A 26520-nucleotide genomic window follows, 5' to 3' on the forward strand; every position below is an offset into this window, starting at 1 on the left:
AGGATGCAAGATCATGGGCTCGATTCCCAGAATGCAAGATCATGGGTTGGATTTCCAGGATGCAAGGTCATAGGTTTGATTACCATGATGCAAGGTCATGGGTTATAATCTCAGGTCATGGGCTTGATTCCCATGATGCAAGGTCATGGGTTCGATTTCCAGGATACAAGATCATGGGTTAGATTCCCAGGTCATGGGTTTGATTCCCAGGATGCAAGGTCATGGGTTTGATTCCCAGGTCATGGGCTGGATTTCCAGTATGCAAGGTCATAGGTTCGATTACCATTATCCAAGGTAATGGGTTAGATTCCCAGGTCATGGGATTGATTTCCTGGATTCAAGGTCATGGGTTTGATTTCCAGGATGCAAGATAATGTGTTCGATTCCCAGGTGACAGGTTTGATTCCCAGGATTCTAGATCATGGGTTTGTTTCCCATGATGCAAGGGTCATGGGTTTGATTCCTAGATCATTGGTTTGATTCCCAGGACTCAAGGTCATGGGTTTGTTTCCCAGGTCATGGGCTGGATTTCCAGTATGCAAGGTCATAGGTTCGATTACCATGATCTAAGGTACTGGGTTAGATTCCCAGGTCATGGGATTGATTCCCTGGATTCAAGGTCATAGGTTCGATTACCATGATCTCTAAGGTACTGGGTTAGATTCCCAGGTCATGGGATTGATTCCCTGGATTCAAGGTCATAGGTTCGATTACCATGATCTCTAAGGTACTGGGTTAGATTCCCAGGTCATGGGATTGATTCCCTGGATTCAAGGTCATGGGTTTGATTCCCAGGTCATAGGTTTGATTTCCAGGATGCAAGATAATGGGTTAGATTCCCAGGTGACCGGTTTGATTCCCAGGATTCTAGATCATGGGTTTGTTTCCCATGATGCGAGGTCGTGGGTTTGATTCCTAGATAATGGGTTTGATTCCCAGGATTCAAGATTGTGGGTTCAATTTCAAGATCATGGAATTGATTCCAAGGTGATGGGTTTGATTCTCAGGATGCAAGTTCATCCGTTTGATTCCCAGGATGCAAGTTCATGGGTTAGATTTCCAGGATGCAAGGTCATGCGTTCGATTTCCAGGTCATTGGTTCGATTTCCATCAATAAAAGTTGCTTTGGATAATAGGCATAAATTTAAATATATTTTTGTTCTTTCTGTTACAGGACAGCAAAACCAAAACCTGGCCCCCTAAAGCCCCTTGGCAGCACTCCTCGCACACTAATACCATGCCCAATCCCAGCTCTTCCCTCTACCAGATGACCATCCCTTCCAGCCAATGGGGCGATTCCATGCAAATGCTGCAGTCTCCAGTGTGGTCAACGGCCAATGACTGCCCTCCATCTTCCGGGATCTCCTCCGGCTACCCGTTCACACAACAACAACAACAACAGCAGCAGCAGCAGGTTTCCCAGCACAAGATCCTGAGCAAAGGCTTCAAAACCTTCCCGCTCAAACCCGAGCATCGACCCTCATACCTGCACCAGTATTGAGCTGGACTTGGCTGGTAGTGGTCACTGACCCTTTTCGCATATTTTGAGTTTGAGTTATGCTCAGGATGTAAACCCAGATCGGCATTTAAAGGCTTTGAGTTCAGAGCCCAAACGGGACACCACTAAGAGACTTTATGAAGGGACTTTGGTTGTGTCAGGGCAGCGGAAGGATGTTATTTTATTATCAAAACTCGGAGCAGTAGAAATCTAGCTGGGATTGTTCATATTATGGTGTGAGCCTGGTCTAGACTCCAACCTTGTAAACTAGAAGTGTTTTTATAGGGAAATTTGCATTTAACACAGTGGTTAATAACATTTTTGTACACAGATGCGTGTCAAACGTCTCCAAACAGAACGTAACTGCCTTCCACGCTGTCCAAACGATGCATGCTTCATGTTAACAGCAGCTAGTCGGACCATTTCACTGGTGGCACGACTGAAGCCTTCAGTCTCATGGCGGCGTTCGAGTTTGAGTTTACACAAGTTTTTTGATATGCATGGCCACCGTGCTCACTCACAGCGCACTATAGCAGCCGCATTGCGAAGATCGGGACGTCCCACATAACAATACTGTGTTTAAATAGCTGTAACTGCCAAATGTCACGTGGGACGACTCAGACTGTAGCTCTCAGCTACTGTTTCATAGCTTGTAAATGACTCGAAAAAAGAAACAAGAAGAACTATAAATAATTTACTTTTTATGAAGAGGCTTTGAGCAGGCTCGGCAGAAATATAATAATCATAGCAGAGGTGTAATTTGAAAGAAATACACTACTTTTTCCACATCTGAGAGATAAAAAAAAAAATGCAAATAAAAAAGGATGTTAGCAGCAACTTTGTGCCATGTTGTTTTGAATAGCACTTGCAGATATTTTCTCTAACCAAAGTATTGTTTAAGAGATGGAAAATGGTGCTTTAAATGAAAAAAATAAAATACAATTTAAAAAAGCAGTTTGGGAGCCGTAGTAGTAGTTCTATCTAGAAAAAGAAGAGAGAAAAAACCCTTTTATTAAAAACGCAAACCCTTCTTGTATGGTCTGTATGTGTTCATTTTCCCATTGGCTTTTTTCAGAACAACACTAACTCTTCCCATAAAAATAACATGTATATCTTTCAAATACGATATATTTCTTGTACAAATATTGACAGTATTAATCTTATTTTTGTATTTTCTTACACATTATACCATTACTCTATAAGTTAGCGTAATATAGGCTTATTTTCCCAAGATGTGAAGCACACATTTTTTTTTTTCTTTTCTACAGAGTTTAACTATCTTCTTTCTACGGAGTTTACCAAATACGCCATTATAAACACTAATAAATGGTTATGGTCGGATTGAGGTGTTTTGGTTATTTTGATTCCCGTCGGTTTCTAGTTTCGGGCTGCATCTAAAAAGCCCAGAATGTTCATTTCGTGAGGTTTGCAGATGCCAATGTTGCCTGTATTTATGATATGACCATGTTTTCTGAAAACTAACATACTTACCATGTTTACAGAGGATCGTTTGCTGTATATAAATGTATCTTTTTATAGGTCTGTGCTTTGCACAATCAAAATGTTAGGTTCGTTGCTTCGTCCGTGTTTTCCTCCCAAACTGTTTCGGCATTTTTTTTTTTTAAAGATTGAACATCTTCGATGACCTTGGACTGTAACGCTCTACATTTCTCAGCTGTGTCAAAATGGTTTACTAGTGGCTTCAAAAAATAAAAGGAGTTAAAAAAAGAAAAGTAAAAAGAAAAGAAATGCTGTTGCCCTGACTGAAGACATGAGGGGCGACTGCTTGGCTTATGTTGCTTATTGTTCACTAGAGCTGGCAACTGATTATTTCCAAGTGTACCAGCAATGCAAAAAAATAAATATATAACAACATCTGCTATCATTTCATCTTTGACTCCTTTTGCATATGTTTCAACGGAGATATTTTGATGCTTATATACACACAACTAAAAACATGAAATTATGTATATAAAAATGTATGCCTAGTTTTTTTCCTATCAGCCAATGCAATTCTGTGGTAAAAAATAAAATAAGATTTATATATATATATATATATATATATATATATAATTAGTATTGTAAATTGTAGTTATGTAATAATTCAAATGCAAAGTTTATATATTTAATATATATTTAATATATATATATATATATATATATATATATATAATATAATATATCAGCAGTGATATTTTAACCTAGTCATATTTTGTAAAATGTTTTAAAATTAAATCAATGTAAAAAAAACCTTTTTTTTTTATTGGCTAAACTTACAGTGCATTGGATAACATTAACAATTCTACATCATCAATAAGCATAAAGCATTTTTCCTTCAACATTTAGCAATACCTTTTTAAAGTCAAAAGATGTGTTAATTGTAATACACTAAACTAATAAAAAGACTGATTTAAATATTCTTAAATCTGAAAGCAAAATGAAAAAAATTCAATTCCTTTTGTGAAAGATAATAAAATTAAGATCAATCAATAACTGCTGTAGTTCATGTTAGGTGCTGGATTCAGTAATATTAATGGCACATAATTTATTGACAAAAACAAGAACACACACACACACAGAGGATACCGAACAACTATTTATTTCTCTTCTTGAATAAAAACCTCAGTTAGCCCCGTTTGAAGCCCTCTAAGAGCACACCCTGTACAACTGCTCCCATTCAGAAAACAAAACCAAATCATAAACCTGTCAATCAAATTCCTCCAGAGCTCTCGACACACTGCACTTCTGTCCTGTTTAACTCTGGATTCACTTCACATCTCACTCCAGTCAGCACCAATATCTGCTCGGAGGTTTCCCATCATGCCCTGATCCGAGTCATCGTTCAGACTGCGTTTCACTAGCTGCCTGCGTCTTGTAATTCGTAGTGCTTTTTAAAGGGAGTGATTGAGCTCATAAAAGTAGAGTTGAAAACTATGAATAGAAGATGAGACGAACTCTGAAAAAAAATAATGCAGAACCAGCTGAAAGAGAGCAATTCTCCTCCAAATGTTACGCGTTTTTGGATCTTTGAAACTTAAATTAATAATATGATGCACACCAAAAAAGAATAAACTCCTGTTTAACTTGACAGTAGAAGAGGAAAGCGGGATCTGCTAACAGAGCGATAGACCGCTGGTATCTGAAACATCACATTAACACACAAGAGGATCAAACAGGAAACAGAACTATTCACAAAAGACTCATTATAGACACTTAATTCAGGTGAGACTCGCCTCCTGTTTAGACTGAGCATCAAACGTGACGTCTTAAGAGCTCTGGTCTTCTGGATCTATACTTAAATACTGGAAATCGTCAAAAAGAAAAAAAACTAATACATTTCAACACAGCCAGTCAATTTCTGGTGTATGAGCATTTTGAAATAACATAAATTTTCGCCTCCACATCAAAGTCGTTTGTCTTTAAAGTGCACATGAACACAATTTCCACACGTCCAATCTGGTTCTTAAAGGGTTTCAGGATCTTTCCAGAAGATCTTGGCGTTAAACAGTGATGGGGATCGTGTCGAGTTTATAGCAATAAGCCCTCTTAGATAAACTGACATCAAAAGGCAACAACTCAAATACGTTTTGAGGAGAGAGAAGAATTCAGGACAAAAACAAGAGTTGAATTCATCAATACATTTGATCATGAACCAGGGTGTTTCTGCTAGACATTATCCACAAAAACTGATATTTTGGGGGCTGAGATAAACTAATGAACTAAAAAAAAACACAAGTACTTGTACTACAAACCATGTGAAAGTATTAAATGAAGTGAAAGCAGCAGGTGTTTGTGTAGTTTAGGTGGCAGCCTCTAAACTGGGTCTTAGATATTAGACAACAGATCCAAAAAACATGGCATTAATAAAGCTATTGACTGAGGAGCACTCACAGTATCAGCGGGGAACCGAATATTATCAAATACCTTCCTCTGTTTATTACGAAAGGAACTAATGGTTGATGAAATAATACCAAATAATAATAATAATAGTCATCATCTTTCCACGGATGGTATCTTGTACACAGACTCTTCCTCTGAATGTATCGAATGCAGGTCACACGGTTCCAAAAAACAGCAATGTTTTTATCTCTTTTTCTAAAAAAAGGAAGGAAGGAGAAAATAAACTGTGTCCAGCTGGTGTTAGACAGAGAGAGGCAGTTCCTGTAAGTCAGGAGTCGAAACCAAAGCGTTAATCTAGACGTGATGATCGGAGATTCTTGGCTGCTGGGACGATCTGGTGTTCAGGTTAAACTACGCCGCCACTTTATTCTCCTTCTGAAACAAATGTCAAACACACAGACACAAAAGAAAAGATGAATATTAAAAAGACACTTGAATTTAGAGACATTTCAATCAATTTACTCGTTCAGTATTTCAATATCAGACAAATAATATAATACCAAATGTGACCCAGAGCACAAAAGTTTCAGAGATTTATACATCATCTGAAAGCTGAATAAATAATCTTCGTTATGATCGGACAATATTTGTCTGAGATACAACTGTTTGAAAATGTAGAATCTGAGGGTGCAGAAAAATCATCTTTAAAGTTGTCTAAATGAATTCTTAGCAATGCATATTACTAATCAAACATTACGTTTTGATAGATTGACGGTAGGAAATGTACTAAATATATTTTTAAAAGTTTTAGTAACAAAGTACCATAAATTTGTATGGACATTGCTCCATGTGCACGCATCGACCAGAAGTGCGTTTCCCAAAAGCATCGTTAGCTAACTGTAGTCGTAAAAAGTGTGGCTGTAATTAGTTACTGTAATTTAATCTTTCCTTGAAAAGTAAAGTATGGGATTACTCTTATTTTTTCAGTTTTATTTCATTGCAGTTACTTCTTATGTGATTGAACTCAACACTGTACAGACTACACAACATTTATATATAGAATAAAATAGTGGATTTAACATCAAAATTAAAAGTCTAACCTTAAAATGCATGTTTTTATGTACCCTTAAATACTTTGGTGAATTAATAAGAATATTGGTAACACTTTCGTGTCCGATTTTCACTTTTAAATTATTGGTAATTAGCATGAATATTACTGGGATATCGGCTTTTTATTATTACTTAAACACATATTAATGTCTTATTCTGCAAGACTTAATTCTAAATCCTTAATCCTACCCAATACTTAACAACTACTTTACTAAATATTAATAAGCAGTAATTAGGAGTATATTGAGGCAAAAGACAGTTAATAGTGAGCTTCATGAGTTTTTCCTTATATATCATCTGACTAAAGTAATCAATCACTCAATCTTGTTTTTACTTAAATGTATGCATTTAGCAGACGCTTTTATCCAAAGCGGCTTACAGTGTATTCAGTCTAACAATTTTCTCTTAACGTGATCCCTGGGAGTCGAAACCCCAACCTTGCGCTTGCTAACGCAATGCTCTACCACTTGAGCTACAGGAACACTTTTCATACTTATTTGAAAAGTCATAGTGGTTTTACTGTGGATTTTCGTTACCGGAGCAAATGGGAATGCAAAAATGACTAAAGAACCCGGCTATCAATACCGTTTCTGAGGAATGTGAAACGGGTCCATTGGTCCAATTTTGTGGTTAGAGAGGAGATACTAACCCTGTACTCAAAGTCAGAGAACTCTCGCCCTCCTCTGCCGCCTCTAAAGCCGCCCCTGAATCCCCCGCCGCGGGAGGGCATGAACGAACCCCTGCTAGCCGCTCGCCCGCGACCGCCGCGGAAGCCCATGCCGCCGCCTCTGCCCCGGAAACCTCCACGTCCTCGATTGTGACGAAGAGGAATCCCGAACGTCTCAGAGTTCATCCTCCTCTCCTCCGCCCAGGTCTGCCTCCGCTCCCTGAGAGGGAAATCAACCAAAAACACGTCAGAAAGCAAATCAACAGCATGTCTGTAAAAGATTCAATCCCAAAAATCAATCTCTGACAGGACACATGCCTAATGTAACAATCCCGGAGTCAGCTATATTTGAAATAAAGTTTCACTGTATGAATGTGTGACTTAAAGGGATGTAACGATTAACGCGAGCTGGTTGAAAATCAATTCAAATATGTGATTATTCAAATCCGTTGAGATGCTAAACAAACCGCGATTCATTTAGGGGCAGGAGTTTAAATGAACGCATGTCTGAGGGATCTTACAGCATTTAGAAAAGTTTTAGATTTTTCTTTTCATCTTGCTTCTGTATAAAGCACATTAAAGTTCATAAGTGCAGCGCCGCTTTGTTTACAGCGGTAACCAAGGAAACGCTTTAAGCTCCACCTAATGCAGTGTTCGCAAGTGCTTTGTTTACAGTGGTAACCAAGGAAACGCTTTAAGCTCCACCTGCTGCAGTGTTCACAAGTGCTTTGTTTACAGTGGTGACCAAGGAAACGCTTTAAGCTCCACCTGCTGGAGGAAAGTGAATCTGCATCTCATTCAGCTCGTCCTCTGTTTCTGTTTAATACAGATATTTTTTGAGTATAGTTTAACAAAACTGAAGTAAAATCATTCTGTTTTTGCTTCACATTTCAACATTTTGCAATCTAATTTAGACTCAAACTGCTCATGTTGCATGTATGCTGCATCTTAGTTTGGATCATGATTGAAATGCAGTCGTTGCCTCATCTTAAATGGCACAGACGAAGCCTTATTTTGTTTACATGAAGAGCTTTCTTTTATTTGTTTTATTTATTTGATTTGGGGTTTGTTTTAACATTTGAATTTAGTTTTGTTATTTAGATTATATTAAGATTTAGTTATTTAGCAGATGCTTTTAACTAAAGCCACTTACAGATGAGGACAAAAGCACCAATCAGAACCAACAAAAGAGCAATAATATGTGAAAAATGGCAAAAATAAGTCCTACATTTATATTTTTAAAGGGTTATATTTCAGTTTCACAAAGAAACATGCAGCACTTTGTCCAAGCAACAATAAAAGGACACATTTTATTTATAATTTGTCTTAAAAATCTAATTTTGTAAAAATAAAAATTGTGAATCAAATTGTTAGTTGAGTAAATTTGAAGCAGGCTAAAATGCAACCTTAAAACACAAAGTGCAATTTTTGTTGCTTTGGTTATATCATTTGATCAGGATCCTTAAAAAGTTTAAGAAATAAACCATGCGTATTTCAGTTAGTCGACTTATTTCCTACTAAATCAACTGATAATAAGTCAGACTAAATGAAAAAGCCTGGTTTATTTCTTAAACTTGGTTTATGAAACAGGCCTCATGTTTTCAATACTTTCTGACAAATTAATGTAAACATTGTTTGTAATAACTGGTTACTTTTAAAATAATTTTAAGAAATCCCACTTACAATTACTCGTATTTTTATTTTAAGAAATAATCCTGCACGACACCATCTGAATTACTTAAATATGATTCGGACTAGAATTCACAAGTGTAGCTTCATAAACACATCAGTAGCATGGTGAAACATTTACATAGAAAAAAGAAGAGAGCACACCTTCCAAAAGCACCTCCTGATTTCTCCTTTCTAGAAAAGACAGAAAAGTGTTTGCCAATCAGATGATTCATTCACAGTTACTTCGAAACTTTACCACAACAAATTACTACACTTAAGGAAGAATGACTCAATCACTCAAAAGCATTACTGTACAACCTACTACTGTTCAAAAAGCCTATTGCTGATTAATGCAAACTGCTTCATAACTTGTGTAACACCTGTGAACATGCTGTGAATGGATATTATTGCTGGGATGAAGATACTGATCTCCCGATTTTGATCGATCATTTTAATGAACCGATACCAATTCTCAAATCCTGAGATCAATATTTAAGTCTATGCTGTTTTCAGCTGATGTGTAAATAAAGCATTGTTACTTCTGATAAGAAACAAAGTCATAGCTTTCAAATTCTGTCAATTCTGTCTCAAAATTTCAACAACAAATGTTGTTTCGTTACTCTTTAATGTGTTGATAGACATCAATAACATGACCATTCAATATCCGTAGCTCACTCAATATTATATATCAAATCAAATATTTATATTTGGGCTCTGTTGTTCATTTGGAATATTTAATGCATCAAATGAGAGAGTTTGTTTCCTGAAGAAAGAGTCACATGTACCTGAAATATTTCCGAAAGGGGATTGAATTGCAGATGAATCAAATGGTGAAATCTGCACCAGTACCCAGCCCCAATGAACACCCTAGAAACATTAGTGCAGATTAACGAGGTCTCACCTGGAGTCGTCACACGAGATGTTGTCGAAGAAGGACTTGGATTTGTCGTAGTAACAGTTGGGTCCCAGTGGATCCTCTTCATCAGCGTTGCCTTCACTGTTCTGGGTCTCCACGCCTGAATCCGTCTTCTCCTCCCCGTTCAGAGTCTTCTCCGATTTCTCACTCTTCTCATCTGCAGCACAGAGCGACGTTATAAACTGATATTAAAGATTCAACTCAATGATAGGTATTTCTGTCGGTTTGTGTTGATGTACTACAGTTTTCCCACATTGCACCTTTAATCTTGAGTTTGTTTTGGAACTCGCGGTCGATCTCCTCCTTGTTGAACTGGGCGTTGGCACTCTCAAAGTCAAAGTCGTTCTCAAATTTCATTGGTCCATCTCTGCGCCCGTTAAACCTGCCCCGCCCACGCTGACCACCGCCTCCTCCACCACTGCCCCGCCCCTTTCTCACTGGAAGAGCACCGCCTAGACAGAGTAACAACCGTTATCATGAATGCATCGCTTAAGGTCATGATCATGATAATGTATATGTGAGCACAAAAGCAGTCTTTAGTCTCTTGGGTGTATTTATAGCAACAGCCAAAAATACATTGTATGGGTCAAAATTATCCATTTTTCTTTTATGCCAAAAATCATTAAGATATTAAGTAACAATCATGTTCCATGAAGATACTTAAATGTAATAAATTTCCAAATGTTAATCTATCAAAACTTAGTTTTTGATTAGTAATATGCATTGTTAAGAATTCATTTGAACAACTTTAAAGATGATTTTCTCAATTTTAAGATTTTTTTGCATCCAATTTTTTTTCCATTACAAAAAAAATAAAAAAAATAAAAAAAATATCGACCCTTATGACTGGTTTTGTGCAGCAGGGTTACATGTCAACATTTGTGAAGTGACTCACCACCAGAATGCCGTTTGTTGGGGTCTTTGTTATCAGTCCTGTTTGAGTCGGATTCTGGCCGAGGAACCTTCTGAACATCAGACGCTTTAGCTGAACAACAGATATCACAATTAACGGCTGCAGGTGGAAAAAATCACTTCTTCAGCGATGTGATTCTCACCTTTCTGTTCCTGGTTTTCAGCAGATTTCTGGGTGTTGAGAGCGGGTCGGGTCACTCCAGGGTTCCTCTGATTCACTGTACTGGTTGCAGCCTTGGGGGGGGCGACCGGGGCCGTCTGGACCCCATGCTCCAGGGTCGGGGTCTTCCTCGAGGGCTCCAGAGACGGGCTGGAACGACCTGAAAGAGAGGACGCAATTCAGACTCACAAAAACACCATGACAATGCGGCAAGGGTTAAGTAATGGTAAAATGCCAGATTGGCTTTGTATCATTTAACACGATGAACATCAGTTTGAGTTCATCCATTAGTGTTAATTTGTTGAAAATTTACTCCGATTTTATCACTTGCTCGCCAATGGATTCTCTGCAAGATCCAAAAATCCATCAAGGCAGAAATACAACAGTTCATAATGCACTGAAAAATCCATCAAAATCCACCCACATATTCGTTTTTGGACTGTTTTGGCTTTTAAAGGGTGCTTGACCTCCGCAGATTTCTCTCCTGATTCAGACGAGAAGGTAGTACAGATAGAGGCATATTAGCCGGAACAAAGGAGATTATTGTGATGTTTTTATCAGCTGTTTGGACCCTCATTCTGACGGCACCCATTCACTGCAGAGCATCCATTGATGAGACACTGATGCAATGCTAGATTTCTCCAAATCTGATGATGAAACAAACTCATCCTAATCTTGAATGATCTGAAGGTGATTTTTGGCTGAACTACTCCTTTAAGACAACATGAAATAACCACCATTTGTAATGCATTTAACTTCTGTAGCGTGCATCACAGAAACGAGACTTTCGTCCATTACTAACAGACCAGAGAAGAATGACACATGCTGTGATCGTGTATAATGACGGCCAAAAGACGAACACACTAAAGCCATTCTTCATAAGCTAGCGTCGGTTCTCGGTTACCTTCGGGTTTGGCTGCACTCAGCGAGCGAGAGTTCAGGGACAGAGGGGCGTTAGAGCTCGCCTCGCTACCGAACGCAGGACCTGAGCTGCTTCCTGTGAGGGGAGGAAGTGCACATCTTTAAGTGTGGGCTTTAACACATCACACACTCTGAGAAAAAAACCCTCATGTGAAGCTTTCGTTACAGCCAAACATGCTTTAAGATCCACCACTTTCTTAAGCAATGCTTAATCAATTTGCCATATGTATTTAAACATAATGAAAAAAAGGTTTTGTGCATCCTCTTCAGGTAAATATTACTGTATTTGCAGAAAATGTATATTTAAGATCATTCGAACACATAAGAGTTGCAAAATGACTGGCAAAGGATTGAAAAGAGCAATATCTCATATAATAATGTAACATTTTTAAGGCAGGACTCAAAAAGGGTCAACTTTATTTTCTCTGGTTCTTGGCATATATCATGCACAATTCATTAAATGATATGCAAATATGCACATGTGAATATTCTGTCTATCTATCCAATAGTATTTATCCAAAAATGGCCAGCTATCCTCTTAACTTGCACTCTTTTCTATGCCACATCAGCAGCCAAGGCCACTTCAAAATAAGGACAAGACAAGACACCACAGATGAGGACAGTAAAAAAAATAAAACTAACAGAACATTAATAAGGCTAATAGATATCCCTATATTTCCCGGAAGATTACATACATTAATAGTTTTTTATATTACATTGGTACACAATACCAAAGCAAATTTTCGTAAATAAATGTCTATAAAAGATTTTACTCTTGAAAGAAACTGTAAACGTTTTTCTAAGTTCGTCTTATAAAGCCAGGTTTGTCCTGATGATAACCGTTGTCTCATGACATTAAATACCGGGCAGACCAAGACGGCAATATTGTGATTTTGGTGCAGATTCCAATAGATAAAATGCAATAAAATAAACACGTGAATGTGTATTTCTAATGATTCTCTCCATGCCACGGAAGCAAAATAGCTTGATATTGACTTGTGCATGCTTTTGCATGTAGGGTCTTGCCTTAAAGCACATCAGAGATAAGTTTGATATTTGGCAAACAACTCACCAGTCGTGACCACCGCTCCGAACGGCTGGGGGACCATCGGACTGGAGCTGTACTGGCTGTACGGGACCCGACTGAACGGGGCGTACGACTCGAAGGAAGGAGCCGTGGGGCCAGCGCTGGATGCCAAAGAGGACTACACACAAACACAAGAACAAAACAGGTCAATAATCCCTCTGCCTTCTGTTCTGCAGATACACCTGTACGTGTGATGCTCACCTGCACGATTGCGGGATCCTGAGGAAGGTTGCAGGTGGGTTTGGGCGGCTCGCACACCGTCAGGTCTTTGATGTCACTTCCTCTGAATATGATGTACTCAAAGACATCCTCTCGAGGAGGGATCGGTCTGTCCGTGGGACGGTCCTCAGTGCCAAAGGACTTCACTAGAGAGAAATCACAAAACAAGCAATGTTAGTTATTCATGTTTACTTTATAAAAGTACTCTAAAAGTCAATTAGCTAAGTGTTGTTCTCCCTGTATTAAAACACTTTGTGTGTAAACGTGTGTGTCCCTGGAGTCTTAAGTCTCTGGGCTATATTTGTAGCAATAGACAACAATATGGACTTCATCTGGACAACTTCAAAGGCAATTATAAATGTTGTTTTATCCAAACAAACCATACATTTAATCATTCAGCAGACGCTTCTATCCAAAGCGATTTACAATGACAGCAATCGAAATCAACAAAACTGCAATGATACGCAAGTGCTATTAATGAACAATCACTCACATTTTTGAACATAGACTTGAAAGTGCATGATCCAAACCTACATTTTTATAATTAATGACTTAAAAAACAACTTGTAACATGATTTTGATGTACCATTTCCATGTTAATGCAATGTTTGAATTTTAAATGGGTTCAAAGGATGAAGATTTCAAGTGATATATAATTTCTTTTGATTTCTAAAGTGTGATAGAGAAAAAGGCAATAAAGATGACGTGTTTTTTTTTTTTTTTTTGACAAAGGTCAGAACTCCTGTTATGATATAGGTTTTTGGGGTGCACTCTTTCCATAAATTAATCTATTACTTTTCCTACATAATCTCTAACAAAACCGATTGGTAAAATATCTATTTAGGAGTCGTAGACCTTTCCAACGATTTATAGTTTGTCATGATTAGATTAGAATTTAATGGTAATATAGTGAAGTAAACGTAGGCGGCCCACCGAGGGGCCAGGTGACAGTTTATAACTAGTTTTGTGCTCCAGGGTCACATATTTGCACATATAGTGTGTATATTAAGCCAAGGCAACAAGAGAGTTCTCTTCTGTGTGTGTTTATTGTTCGTACCTTTAGCCAGAGCTACAGTGCTGTTCTCGGTGTCGATCGTGTATAAGACTCCTTCATATCGGATCTCGGCCTTTGAGATCAAACTGATCTTGCTGCCGATGTAAGGCGTTCCTCCGCTCATCTTTCGACTGCTCTGATCTGCCTTGAGTAAGGTTTTATCGCACCGAACGATGTTTTTCTGTAGTTCGATGAAGATGCTAGTTTGCTCTCAGCAGGTTTAGCACGAAAGATGAATTCTGGGAAACGCGCCTCCGTCTCTCTCGCACCCCCACGCTGGTATCGCGAGACTTCGCGGGATTTTAGTACAGACTATCTCCCGTTACATTGGTAATTGTGTGAAAGGCAGTTGAATGTCAGTTGTTTTACTGTAAAACAATAAACTATGAAAACCAAATATGTGTATTTAATATTTCTTATTAAAGCCCGTGAAACTTGATCATGAGCGCTGAGGCATTTCGTAGTTGCACAATTACATATCAGGCAAGTCAGATCCATCTATCTATCTATCTATCTATCTATCTATCTATCTATCTATCTATCTATCTATCTATCTATCTATCTATCTATCTATCTATCTATCTATCTATCTATCTATCTATCTATCTATCTATCTTGTAACCATAGGTTGTCAGTCACAAGGGGACAACTGTTTGGTTTTGGCCCTCTGACGTCATATCCATTCCCACAATGCCATAGTAACACGACTGCGCACTCGCGCTCGTGGACGCGCACCAGCAGAGACAGCCCATCACACACAGAGAGCGAACATGGCGGGCGCCTCCGACCCCCTGGAAGACATGCTCTTCTCCGAGGTGGACGAGAAAGCCGTGAGTGATCTGGTGGGCTCGCTGGAGTCTCAGCTGGGGGGCCAGAGCGAGCCGCCCGCCGCGCGCAAGAGCAGCGCGAGACAGCAGCAGACAGGAGGAACAGCTCCTGCAGACTCTCCATCAGAACCACAACAACAAGCGCAGCAGCAACAGAACGCGCGGAGAGCAGCGCGCAACCCGGATTCTGACCCGAAAGACGCCAGCATGGATAAGCACTCCAAAGCCTTGGAGAAAGAGAGCCCTCTGAAGTCGCACGGCAGCATCATCATCATCACTACAGCAGCAGCAGCAGCAGCATCCGACGCTCCTGCACCGGGCAACAAAGGTGAGAGCCCGAGGGACACCCGCAAGAAGCATCCAGGGAATACGCGCGCGCTGCGCTCCGCAGCATCCCACAGTCTCAACGGCAACGGAGGCGACGCAGCATCAGCACCAGCATCAGCATCCTCACCCAGCACCACTGTCACCGTGTCCAGTAACCCGCAGGCGATCGCGCTGGACCGCGGGACGCCCACCATCGCGCTGCACCGACTCCCGCGTCACATTATCGCCAGCATCGCGCAGAATGGAAACGGCACGTCGGTGTCTGCGTTGGTCCAGCAGGGCGCGCGGATCAACCACAGCAAAACACCCGCTGACAACAACGCGATGCCAGCGGCGACCTCGGCCTCAGCAGCGCCTGTCAAACCCGCTGTTAGTGTCAGCGCGCCCGCGGTCATCAGACCTGCGCAGACGCAGACGCAGACGCATGCGCATGCGCAGCAGAGGGCTGTAACGCCGCAGCTGATTGTCAGACCACCGCAACAGCAAACTACTATACAGCTGCCGCCCGGATTCACCATCCCACCAGGTACTTCTGACTTACTAGTGTTTGATGTGCACTACCTAGTGTCCTCTGACTCTCTTCCACACATAAGAATAACAGTAGAGCGATGCAAACTTTGAAAAACTCAGCTGGAACTCTGTTAACGAAGAAGTGAGCAAAACCTAATTGACGGAAACAAAATCTCTCATATTTGAGCTTCTCGCTCCTCATTCTGCACCAGTGGTGGACAGTAACGGAGTAGCTTTACTTCGTTACTGTACTTAAGTACATTTTTCAAGTATCTGTACTTTACTTGAGTAATTTTATTTTGAGTAACTTTTACTTTTACTTCACTACATTCCGAAGCATAAAATCGTACTTTTTACTTCACTACATTTCATAAAACATATCGTTACTCCCTATAATATATCACGTGCTCCGAGACGCAAGCGGTGTCTGATTCATCATGAATGAACTGAATCTTTTCAAAATAAACTTTTAAATCGGATCGCGAATCGCACCAAACGATTCGTTTAGGAATTAGAATGATCCGATTGCAGCTGTTCTGGAGTCGACCACTCACTGATTCAAATGAACCGTTTAGTGCGAGTCTCCAGAAGTAAGAAGCGGGAGATCTTGTGAGCGCGCGTGCGTCTGATGTTGCTAAAAGTAAGTTATGTCGAAATTTTGGATTAATTATTGTAACTGAAAATCATATTTAGGTCAAAATTTTCAGTTGTTTGGGAACTAAATCCGTTGTAAAGAGTGATCTATTTAAGCCCACTGAAATGCTCGAGTGCAGACACATCAATTTTAGGTAAAAAAAAAAAAAAAACTTTAAATAAAACAGATTAAATACAATAACTCATGCACGTTCAAATTCCCCGCTGCCATAATGTTAACAGTTTTATTAAAATGTCCTATGTGACGTCTGTTTTTAAATTGTTTATCAACAGTAACGTTATACATATGTATATTGTTTGGATTAACTAGACGAGTAGACAGACATGAATGTTTATTCATAACCGTACTGAAAATAAGTAAATATTGTTAGCTGATGCTAACTGTCTAGCTAACAAGCTTGTTGGTGCTAAGTTGAGGTAATTTTTATAAATAATGTCCAAATATTTTTATTCAACCACCTATATATATATATAGAGAGAGAGAGAGAGAGAGAGAGAGAGATTACATCTGGGTAGAAAAGAAAGGATGTGATGTTCAGAACATGGTAACTACAGTAATTATTAAAGTGGGAAGAGATGCACCCCGTTTGGCCAGGTTAGTTTTTAAACCATAGACAAGGTTTGAGAAGGAAAAAATCATTATGAAAATATAATTATATATGTTCTTCCTAACTTCAGGCCTTATTATCATGTCATATATAAAGTTACAGTACAGACCAAAAGTTTGGACAAACCTTCTCATTCAAAGAGTTTTCTTTATTTTTATGACTAAGAAAATTGTAGATTCACACTGAAGGCATCAAAACTATGAATTAACACATGCAGAATTATAAATGGAATTATATACATAACAAAAAAGTGTGAAACAACTGAAAATATGTCATATTCTAGGTTCTTCAAAGTAGCCACCTTTATTACTGCTTTGCACACTCTTGGCTTTCTCTTGATGAGCTTCAAGAGGTAGTCATCTGAAATGGTCTTCCAACAGTCTTGAAGGAGTTCCCCGAGAGATGCTTAGCTCTTGTTGGCCATTTTGCCTTCAGTCTGCGGTCCAGCTCACCCCTAAACCATCTGGATTGGGTTCAGGTCCGGTGACTGTGGAGGCCAGGTCATCTGGCGCAGCACCCCATCACTCTCCTTCTTGGTCAAATAGCCCTTGATGCCTTCAGTGTGACTCTACAATCTTCATAGTCATGAAAATAAAGAAAACTCTTTCAATGAGGAGGTGTGCCCTAACTTTTGGTCTGTACTGTAACTTTGATGTTCTGTAAAACAAACTTTAAATTACTTTGTTCTTATTGGTGAAAATCAGATGGTCATCTCTGTTTTCTCTCAGGTACATCACAGTGTAAGCTTCACAGTGAACATTACTCTCATCAGCATAGTCCATATCAACAACAAAAATATATCTTGACTCCATATAGTGGTTATTTTGGAAAAAATCCCAGGTATTTTGAGAAGTAGGATTATAAAAAAATATGTGCTAATATAACATTAAATTAAGTAGCCTATATAAAATTGCAAACATCTATCTTTCAGTACTTTTTTACTTAAGTACATAAAAAATTGAGTACTTTTGTACTTTCACTTGAGTAAGATTGAAAAAGGAGTACTTTTACTTTTACTGGAGTAATATTTTATTATACGTATCTGTACTTTTACTCAAGTACTTGATTTGTGTACTTCGTCCACCACTGTTCTGCACATCAGTCAACCAGCTTCATCCTGTCATGCTTTTAAGAGCACTTGTTGATGCTCTTCCTTCTCTATCTGCTTTACAATAATAATCATTAAAAGTCCAAATGAACCTCATATGCAGGCATTATTTCGTATATTTGTCTACAAGACTCCTTTCAAGCATTTAAACAAGCATTAGCATCAATTTTGTTTTCTGACATCACAAGAAACATAAATTCTGCCAAGTGTGTCTGAATATATAAACATTTTGGTTCTATTAGGGACAAAAAAAGTGTTTTCATCCTCTAAGCTGAAGAACATGATTTGCCAAATATCAAATGGTTTAATAAATACAAATGTATTTAGTGGCTCCAAAAAGTATTTAGAAACTTAAGTGACATAAATATGTGAATGTCATTCAGTGTCTTGTTCTGCGCTAAAATGCTACAGGTGTCTGTCTCTACATTTCAAACTTTTTTTTTTTCAGATGTTGTACTTGAGAAGTTTTAATCTGCATGTATAATGATTAAAAAAAGAAAGAACAAATATGGTTTTAATTAGATGATGCTTAAAAATATTTCACATCATTTACTCGTGCTAGTTTTCATCTCATTATTTTCATTTTTTTCCAGGAAATCCGGACACATGCTTGCTTTGACATTTTGTTATGTGATACAACATTTTGTTGCTCAAGTCTATAAAACCAGTCAAATCTGAACTTTATCTGAACTCTGATCACATTGTTTTTAACAGTGAAGGCTGTATGAGTTTAATTGTGTGTGTGTGTGTGTGTGTGTCTTTAGTGCAGATCTTTTGCATAAAGCATGCTCTATATTAATACATTTTCCTTGGACATTTCATATATAATACATTTATATAAAAGTATTCAAAGATAATCAGAAAATAATTCAAATTCCTAATAAATAAATAACAAAAATATTAAAATTTTCGAATTTTTAATAAGAGCATATTCGTGACCCTGCAGCACAAAAGCAGTCTTGAGTCTCTGGGGTATATATTTAGAGCAATAGCCAAAAATACATTCTATGGGTCAATATTAAATTTTTAAATTGAATTATTTTTCTTTTATGCCAGAAATCATTAGGATATTAAGTAAAGATCATGTTCAATGAAGATACTTTGTAAATATCCTACCATGAATATATCAAAACTTAATTTTTGATTAGGAAAATGCATTGCTAAGAATTAATTCGGACAACTTTAAAGATGATTTTCTCAATATTTAGATTTTTTTGCTCCCTCAGATTCCAGATTTTCAAATAGTTGCATCTCAGACAAATATCGTTCTATCATAACAAACCATACAGCAATGGAAAGATTATTTATTAAGCTTTCAGATTATGTATAAATCCCAATTTTGAAAAAAATACACTTTTTTAGCATCATGCATTCACATAAAGACTTTTTTGCTTTCAGAAGAATCCAAAGGCTTCAGTTGTTGATTGTAACTTTTGATGCTTCACGCTCGGTTTGGTGATGCTTTGTTCTGTTTTTCAGAGGTCAGAGGTCAGAGGTGAATAACCCGTGTGTGTGTGTGTGTGTGTGTGTTTGAGGGATGGTGCTGGTCCGGACGGAGATGGGTCAGCTGGTGATGGTTCCTCAGCAGGCTCTGGCTCAAGCTCAGGCCCAGAACAGCATCTCACCGCGACCCTCCACACCCACCAGTGTGGCCACGTTCAGGGTCACGACCCCACAGGTACAGCCCATAATACTCTAGAGCCACAGCGATCTGACAAACAGATCAGCGATCTCTCTCAAACTTAAGAACCAAATTGCTCCCAAAACTCGTGCATGACATCAAGCAGTTTGAAGTCAGACCGGATGCATTTCATCAAACCTTTTTTATTGAATATTTTGATTGTTTTCACAAAGGTTTCTCACTGATATAACTGACAAATATCTGCTGAGACTGAGCGCAGTCCTCTGCAAATTAAAGATGCGTTTGCTTGCTTCTCCTGAATGAAAAGTAATTCTCCCTAAGATTGAAAGTCATCTGAAATCTGCCTCTTTTATATTTACAAATGCATTTTTGATGAAAGGAAAATATCAGGATGATCTCTGATTCTAGAGTTTCTCATAGACACGTCTAGTTAGTTATTTTAGTTTGAGTTTATGTTTTCATTTTCATTAAAGTTTTAGTAATTCAGTTGTATGATTTTGCAACTGCATTCTTTTTTGAGCTAACAACCGTGATCAAATCATATACTTCTATCAAAAAGTTTTAATCAGTGAAAATAAAGACACACTACAGAGATTATATTCATATTGTGATCTTTAAACTCACTCCTGAAGTTTTCACACAGCTTTAAAATAAATAAATGAACTTAATGTGATGTATATTTGTCAGTCAGACATTAATGAAACAGGTCAGGTTTATGTAATATTTCTAATAAACTGATTGTGTTTTAAATACACAATAACTAGGTTTAGATATGAATCATCAATAAATCTAGATGGTTCCGATCTCTAATAACTATTTGCACCTATTTGCTTGATATTTTGATATTAACAATGATATTTTGAAAACGCATTTATTCAAATAGCTTAGAATAAGCATGAATCTGTTAATTGTCAAAAAAAAAAAAACATTAAAAATTTATTATTTTATATTAGAATACTGTAAAGAATTGAATTATTTAAATTATTATTAAAAATTATATATATATATATATATATATATATATATATATATATATATATATATATATATATATATATATATATATATATATATTGTTTTATTGTGTATTGTTTTTTTATTTATTATGCATTTTAATTATTTTATGAATATATTGAAATACCTTAAAGTAAAGAACAATGCATTATGTATGAAATGGGCTATTTTAATATATTTCCTATAGCATGCTTTATCTAAACGAACAGAAGACATTCAGTGTTGAAGGGCGTTTAGGTGTTTTAAACAGAGCAGTTTGTTCTTATAAAATGAAACATTGGACCAGAAATCAGATTTCTTTATTGTTACAAATATGCATCACATTAAGTTTATTAAAATGGTGTAATCAAAATGCATGGAAATTATAAATGCAATAAAAAAATCTTAACCCTATTAACACAGCAGAGATACATACATGCCTTTAATGGAACTCATTTGTCAATAAAAGAGATATTAATTCAGAATCTTGACTGTCACTACTTTTTGTGTGTGTGTGTGTGTGTGTGTATAATTTTTTTCTGTTGCTACATTTGAATAATCAGTGCACAGAAATAATTGTCATGTTGACCGTCTGTAGACTGTTAAACCTGGTGACCTGTGTTTCTCTCTTCAGTTTTTTCTCAGTGTCAGCAGTGTTGATGAGGGTCACTGCTGACATCTAGCGGTGTACTTGAGTCAGTGCTGACGTCAGCTCTTCTCGTGCTAAAACAAGCCTCTTTCTTCAGTGCTGTGTAAATGAACACTCCGTTCTCTCTTAACAGTTTGTATCAAATGCATGGCTTCTTCACACTGGTTTCAAAACATCAATAAGAAGACTCTACAAAATCTAGTTCACATATTAATATCCATGTTCAGAATATGCCCACCATTAAAAATGTTCCTCTTAGTTTAATGGCATTTTTTACAAAACTAAATTTAAATATAATTTTAATTGTCTTAATTGTTGGTCATAATAAGAGCATATAAATTACTAAACATAATTATAATTTTATATAGAATTTAATTTATATGTATTTATGTATATGGGTATTAATATATTTGAAAATATATTTTTTAATAGCTTTTTTCTAAAATATGAGAATAAAAATTTACAGTGCATGGCCACAAGAAGCCAGCAACCATCACACTTACCTTTTCTCTTTATATATATATATATATATATATATATATATATATATATATATATATATATATATATATATATAAAATCATAACAATAGTTTAATGGGTCTAGTGCGTGAGCATGCAATGTTCACTTAGTGCCACCAGATGGCGCCAAAAGCCCGCATTTATTAGTGGCTCACCGTTTTAACCCAACACTGGTGTTAATAAATAAATAAAAATAAAAAAAGAGTCAGAGTCATTTGTATTACACATTGAAAGGATTATTAGAAAGCTAGATCAAGAAACAGCGAATGCAGAATACCTGCAGAGGCTTTTTTGTGCAACCTTAAAATTAAAATCTAAATTGCTATAGAACTATTTTTGAGGTTGTGCATCTAGAGCTAGACAATCTATATACTTTTATATTTAATTTAATATGTAAAATGTATACAGAATATCATAAGGTATCATAATTAGTTATTATTATAACAAAAAAAAGTCCTTTTGGGTAATGGTTGTGGTGCATGACTAATACTTGTTACCATAGTTTTATTGTAGTAATTTTGCAATAATTCACCATGAAGTATCCGCAGCAGTAGCAGTATATTGTGGTGTTTACTGCGCTGGTAAACTCTGTTGCTGAGGTGAAGGTTTATATTCCCAGGCGTCTCTCTTCATCCTGCTGTCAGTCATTCTCTGGTTCTCTGCGGCGGAAGACGTTCCTCTTTCCCTCCGAATGCATTAAATCATTTATCCTCCAACTGCCTGATCGCTGTAAATGCAAACTCAAGCCTCAGCACGAGCCAGTTCACCCGAAAATCACAAGAAATAAAGATTATATACAATAGTAGCTTTGCATATTTTGAATGTTTTAGAAATGCAATTACTTTATATAAGAAATAATATTTCTTTCTAATAAATGTAAAAACTATTTTGCATATTTTAAATTATAAAAAAACAATACATTATTGTACATAAGACATTAAATGTTTGTTTAGCATATCTTCAATGTTTTTAGATATAAGAAATAATTTATATATACAATTTATTTTTGCATATTTTGAATATTTTAGAAATGTAATTACTTTACATAAGAATTTTTTATTTTAAATGTTTTTAATAATTAAAAAAATAATAAATTACTTTATATAAGACATTTAATGTTTATTTAGCATATCTTTATATTTTAAATATAAGAAATTATTTATATATACAATTTATAAATATGATAATCTATATTTTATACATATTCATAACTTAATAATAATAATAATAATAATATATTTATTTTGTATAGCGCCTTTAAAAGTAGCTTTCTCAAAGCACTTTACATACAAGCATAACTCCAAATGAATAAACACAATGTAAGTACAAGAAAATAAACGCATAAAATCAAGTTCATGTAAAAGCAATCCTAAAATAAAATGTTTTAAGAAGAGATTTAAAAGTCACTAATGAATGTGCTTCCCTGATGTCGGCCGGGAGAGAATTCCAGAGCTTAGGAGCATAGACAGAGAATGCTCGGTCACCCCACGTATGAAGCCGTGTCTTTCGGAACAACCAATAGACCACTCTGAGAGGAGCGCAGATTGCGACGTGGTGTGTAGGGGATTAATAAGTCAGTCAAATACTCAGGTGCCAGATTGTGTAGAGATTTATAGGCCAGCATAAGGATTTTAAAATCAATACGGTACCTAACAGGTAGCCAGTGCAGGGACTCCAAGACTGGAGTTATATGGTCCCTGGTCTTGACCCCAGATAGTACTCTAGCAGCTGAATTTTGAAGATATTGCAATTTATCCAGTGATGATTTAGATACCCCAGCTAGAAGACCATTGCAGTAGTCAATGCGCGAAAAGACAAAAGAGTTAATCAACTTCTCAGCTACCGAAAAGGATAACATAGGACGTAGCCGGGCTATATTTCTGAGGTGATAAAACGATGTCTTAACTGTATTCTGGACAAAAGGCTCAAATGACAGTGTGGCGTCAAATATGACACCCAAATTCTGAGCCTACTTAAAGTAGAATTAAAATGAACTGAAATTCAAAGAAAACCATGCAAACCTAATTAATGCACTTTATTTTATTTTATTTTTTACAAGAAAAAGGAACGTTTATGAAAAAAAGATTAATAATGTTTTGAAGCTGGAAAGTTTAATCAGCTTTTACAAGTAGATTTCTGGACACTTAATTTCCCAGAATGCATTTATTTATGTCATTTAACTCCATTTCCGGTTAACCTTTTGCAAGTGTTTTGTGGCCTATTCATATAAATGTTCAATTAATTAAAAGTGCATGAGTTTTGTGGATGATTTATGCACTTTACAGATTAAATGAAGTATTGAAGCTGCACATCTGAATGTTTTAACCCATAGATGTCTACAGTTAAATCATATTATTCCCCCCTGTGATAATAACATTATGCCATAAATGCTATGCGTGTGTCACTGACAAAACTCTTTCTCTGCAGCTCCTCATCCAGAGACTAGATCTTCATCAGACGTGCACAGACTCTGATCAAGTCTGCTTTCCTCTGTGATGCTGCTCTCATGCTCTCTGTTTCCTCCCTCCTTTCTTTCTTTCCTCTTTCTCTCGCTCTCAGTCTCCTGTTAGCACTCAGGCGATTCGTCCCGCCCCTGCGGCTCAAACTAAATCGGTCCAGTCGAGTTCCCCGAGCGTCCCGGCCCAAACCAGCGCCGCAGCCGGCCCCGCTGTGAGCAGCTCTCTCTCTCTCTCTCAGTGTCTCTCTCTCTCTCTCTCTCTCAGTGTCTCTCTCTCTGTCTCTCTCTCTCTCTCTCTCTCTCTCTCTCTCTGTTTCCCACTCATCAGCATCAGTTGTTGTAAGTTTATAAGCTTTGGGATGATAGAAAGTTCAGCTGTATATGACCACACAGCATCAGAGGAGAATTTAATATTTAAAGGGATACTCCACCCCAGAATGAAAATGTTGTCATTAACCTCTTACCCCCATGTCGTTCCAAATCCGTAAAAGCTTCGGTCGTCTTCTGAACACGATTTAAGATATTTTGGATGAAAACAGGGAGGATTGTGACTGTCCCATTGACTCCCAAGTAACTTACACTGTCAGGTCCAGAAAAGTATGAAAGACATCGTCAGATTACTCCATCTGGTTCAATCTGAATTATATGTAGCGACTAAAATACTTCTTGTGTGCGAAGAAAACAAAATATTGATTTTTCTTCTCCTCCTTGAAGCATCTGCATTATAATCTGATTGAAATGAATGTGTTTGCAGCCTCATGTGCTTTTAAATCTACTCCTGCACTCTTGTGCTTATTTATAAAGTTGTGTTTTATTAGATTTTCTACATAAAGACAAAAAACAGACTCAGAAACTCAAAACTCAAAACTCAGCAAGGCTGTAAGAGATGGAGAGCAAGCGCGTCAAGAGCAAACAAAGTGAACTGTGGGTCGTCAGGTGCTCCGCGTTCTTCCTCCTCCATCTCTCTCTCTCTCTCTGTATCTCTCTCTCTCTCTCTCTCTTCTCTCTCTCTCTCTCTCTCTCTCTCTCTCTCTCTCTCTCTCTCTCTCTCTCTGTGGCCGTCTCTCCTGTTCTCTGTGGCCTTGCTGGCAGGCAGACGTCAGCTTGTGTTTATCTCTGTGTCTCTGCTCCTTCCTCCTGTAGAAGGGCCCCGTGGCAGCCGCTGTGGCAGTGACAGCTCCCCAGCAGGTCCAGCCGGCCTCGGGCCCCCAGGGGCCCCTCACTCAGATGCCACTGGCCCCACAGAGCGCAGCCGCCCCGGCCCCTGGAGCTCCGCTCGTCTCCCAGGTCTGTGTGCCCTCCCGTAGTGAAGCATGCAAGTTGCTCTCTCTCTTTATCTATTCTTCTTCTCAGCTCAAGTGAGTGACTGTTGGACCCCTCCAGCCTCCCTGGTTAACTGTCAGGACCTGGTTAAGCTCCATCCGAAACACACACACACACAGCTGCCAGCACGTTCATGCATTGACAAACAAACACGCATGTGGCAGCGCCAGTCTATAGACATCTGGGCATCACATCTGCACACAAACACAGACATGCATGTTCACAGACACTACCAAACAGAAGCTGATGATTTTTTTATTAATGTTTTTGGACGCTGCTCGACAAGACTGCATTTAGTAAAAATGTGAAATGTTATTACTATTTGAAATACCTGTTTTCTATGTGAATATATTGCAAAATGTAATTTATTTCTGTGATCAAAGCTGTATTTTCCGCATCATTCCTCCAGTCTTCAGTGTCACATGATCTACAGAAATCATTCTTATATACTGATTTGCTGCTCAAAAAAATTGTGCTTCCTTATTTCGGTAGAAATTTTTCGGTAGACATTTTATTTTTTATTCTCTGATGAATAGAAAGTTCAAAAGAACAGCATTTATTTGAAATAGAAATCTTTTGGAACATTATAAATGTCTTTACTGACACTTTTGATCAATTTAAAACACCCTTGCTGAAAAAAGTTTTCATTTTTAAAAAAATAAAATAAAATAGTCACCCAAAGTTTTATCACAAACATGTCAAGAACATGTATGGGTCATGTTTATAAAAATAAATAAATAATAATAATAAAAAATTTTCAGTGAGAATTCATTACATTTTCCTTCCAAATTCTCAAAATGTTACTGCACAAAACTGCTTTTCATTACTTTCTTGTTCATAATGTT

General features: G+C 37.5%; 3 protein-coding genes across 10 annotated transcripts in view; 2 read left to right on the top strand and 1 right to left on the bottom strand.

The window, feature by feature from the left end:
* Positions 1-3373, top strand: part of LOC127977709 (granule associated Rac and RHOG effector protein 1) — a 32164-nt gene extending 28791 nt beyond the window's left edge. For all 4 annotated transcript variants that reach the window (XM_052582726.1, XM_052582725.1, XM_052582723.1 and 1 more), the window contains one exon: positions 1175-3373. In XM_052582726.1, the coding sequence (XP_052438686.1) occupies positions 1175-1501 (327 nt within the window). In that variant the 3' untranslated portion in view covers positions 1502-3373. The remainder of the gene's footprint in view (positions 1-1174) is intronic.
* A 708-nt stretch (positions 3374-4081) lies between these two features.
* LOC127977712 (protein LSM14 homolog A) lies at positions 4082-14333 on the bottom strand. Of its 3 annotated transcripts, none has more exons than XM_052582731.1 (11): positions 14059-14333; positions 12984-13147; positions 12768-12900; positions 11679-11771; positions 10758-10934; positions 10598-10687; positions 9963-10154; positions 9688-9859; positions 8949-8978; positions 7098-7335; positions 4082-5770 (listed from the first exon to the last, which is right to left on the bottom strand). In XM_052582731.1, exons 1-11 carry the CDS (start codon positions 14177-14179, stop codon positions 5750-5752), a joined length of 1431 nt encoding a protein of 476 aa, XP_052438691.1. In that variant the 5' UTR covers positions 14180-14333; the 3' UTR covers positions 4082-5749. The 3 variants fall into 3 exon arrangements, with proteins under 3 accessions (XP_052438691.1, XP_052438690.1, XP_052438692.1); XM_052582730.1 differs by having other exon boundaries at positions 4082-5773; positions 14059-14330; XM_052582732.1 differs by lacking the exon at positions 11679-11771 and having other exon boundaries at positions 4082-5773; positions 14059-14328.
* A 249-nt stretch (positions 14334-14582) lies between these two features.
* LOC127977710 (transcription initiation factor TFIID subunit 4) overlaps positions 14583-26520 on the top strand; it is a 79762-nt gene continuing 67824 nt past the window's right edge. The window contains exons 1-4 of one of the 3 annotated variants that reach the window (XM_052582729.1): positions 14583-15735; positions 19625-19767; positions 24454-24564; positions 25496-25639. In XM_052582729.1, the coding sequence (XP_052438689.1) occupies positions 14826-15735; positions 19625-19767; positions 24454-24564; positions 25496-25639 (1308 nt within the window). In that variant the 5' untranslated portion in view covers positions 14583-14825. The remainder of the gene's footprint in view (positions 15736-19624; positions 19768-24453; positions 24565-25495; positions 25640-26520) is intronic. The other 2 variants (XM_052582727.1, XM_052582728.1) reach the window with 2 other exon arrangements.

This window comes from Carassius gibelio, chromosome B18 (genome assembly GCF_023724105.1).
Source record: "Carassius gibelio isolate Cgi1373 ecotype wild population from Czech Republic chromosome B18, carGib1.2-hapl.c, whole genome shotgun sequence".
In the NCBI taxonomy this organism is placed as follows: domain Eukaryota; kingdom Metazoa; phylum Chordata; class Actinopteri; order Cypriniformes; family Cyprinidae; genus Carassius; species Carassius gibelio.

Bases quoted from the DNA above. Each gene is read 5' to 3' on its own strand.
- LOC127977712 (XM_052582730.1), bottom strand. From the start codon at position 14,179: ATGAGCGGAGGAACGCCTTACATCGGCAGCAAGATCAGTTTGATCTCA. The intron at 9,860-9,962 runs GTGCAATGTGGG...TCTGTGCTGCAG, and splicing joins AAACAAACTCAAGATTAAAG to ATGAGAAGAGTGAGAAATCG. The intron at 5,774-7,097 runs GTTAGTATCTCC...CATTTGTTTCAG, and splicing joins TCTCTGACTTTGAGTACAGG to AAGGAGAATAAAGTGGCGGC.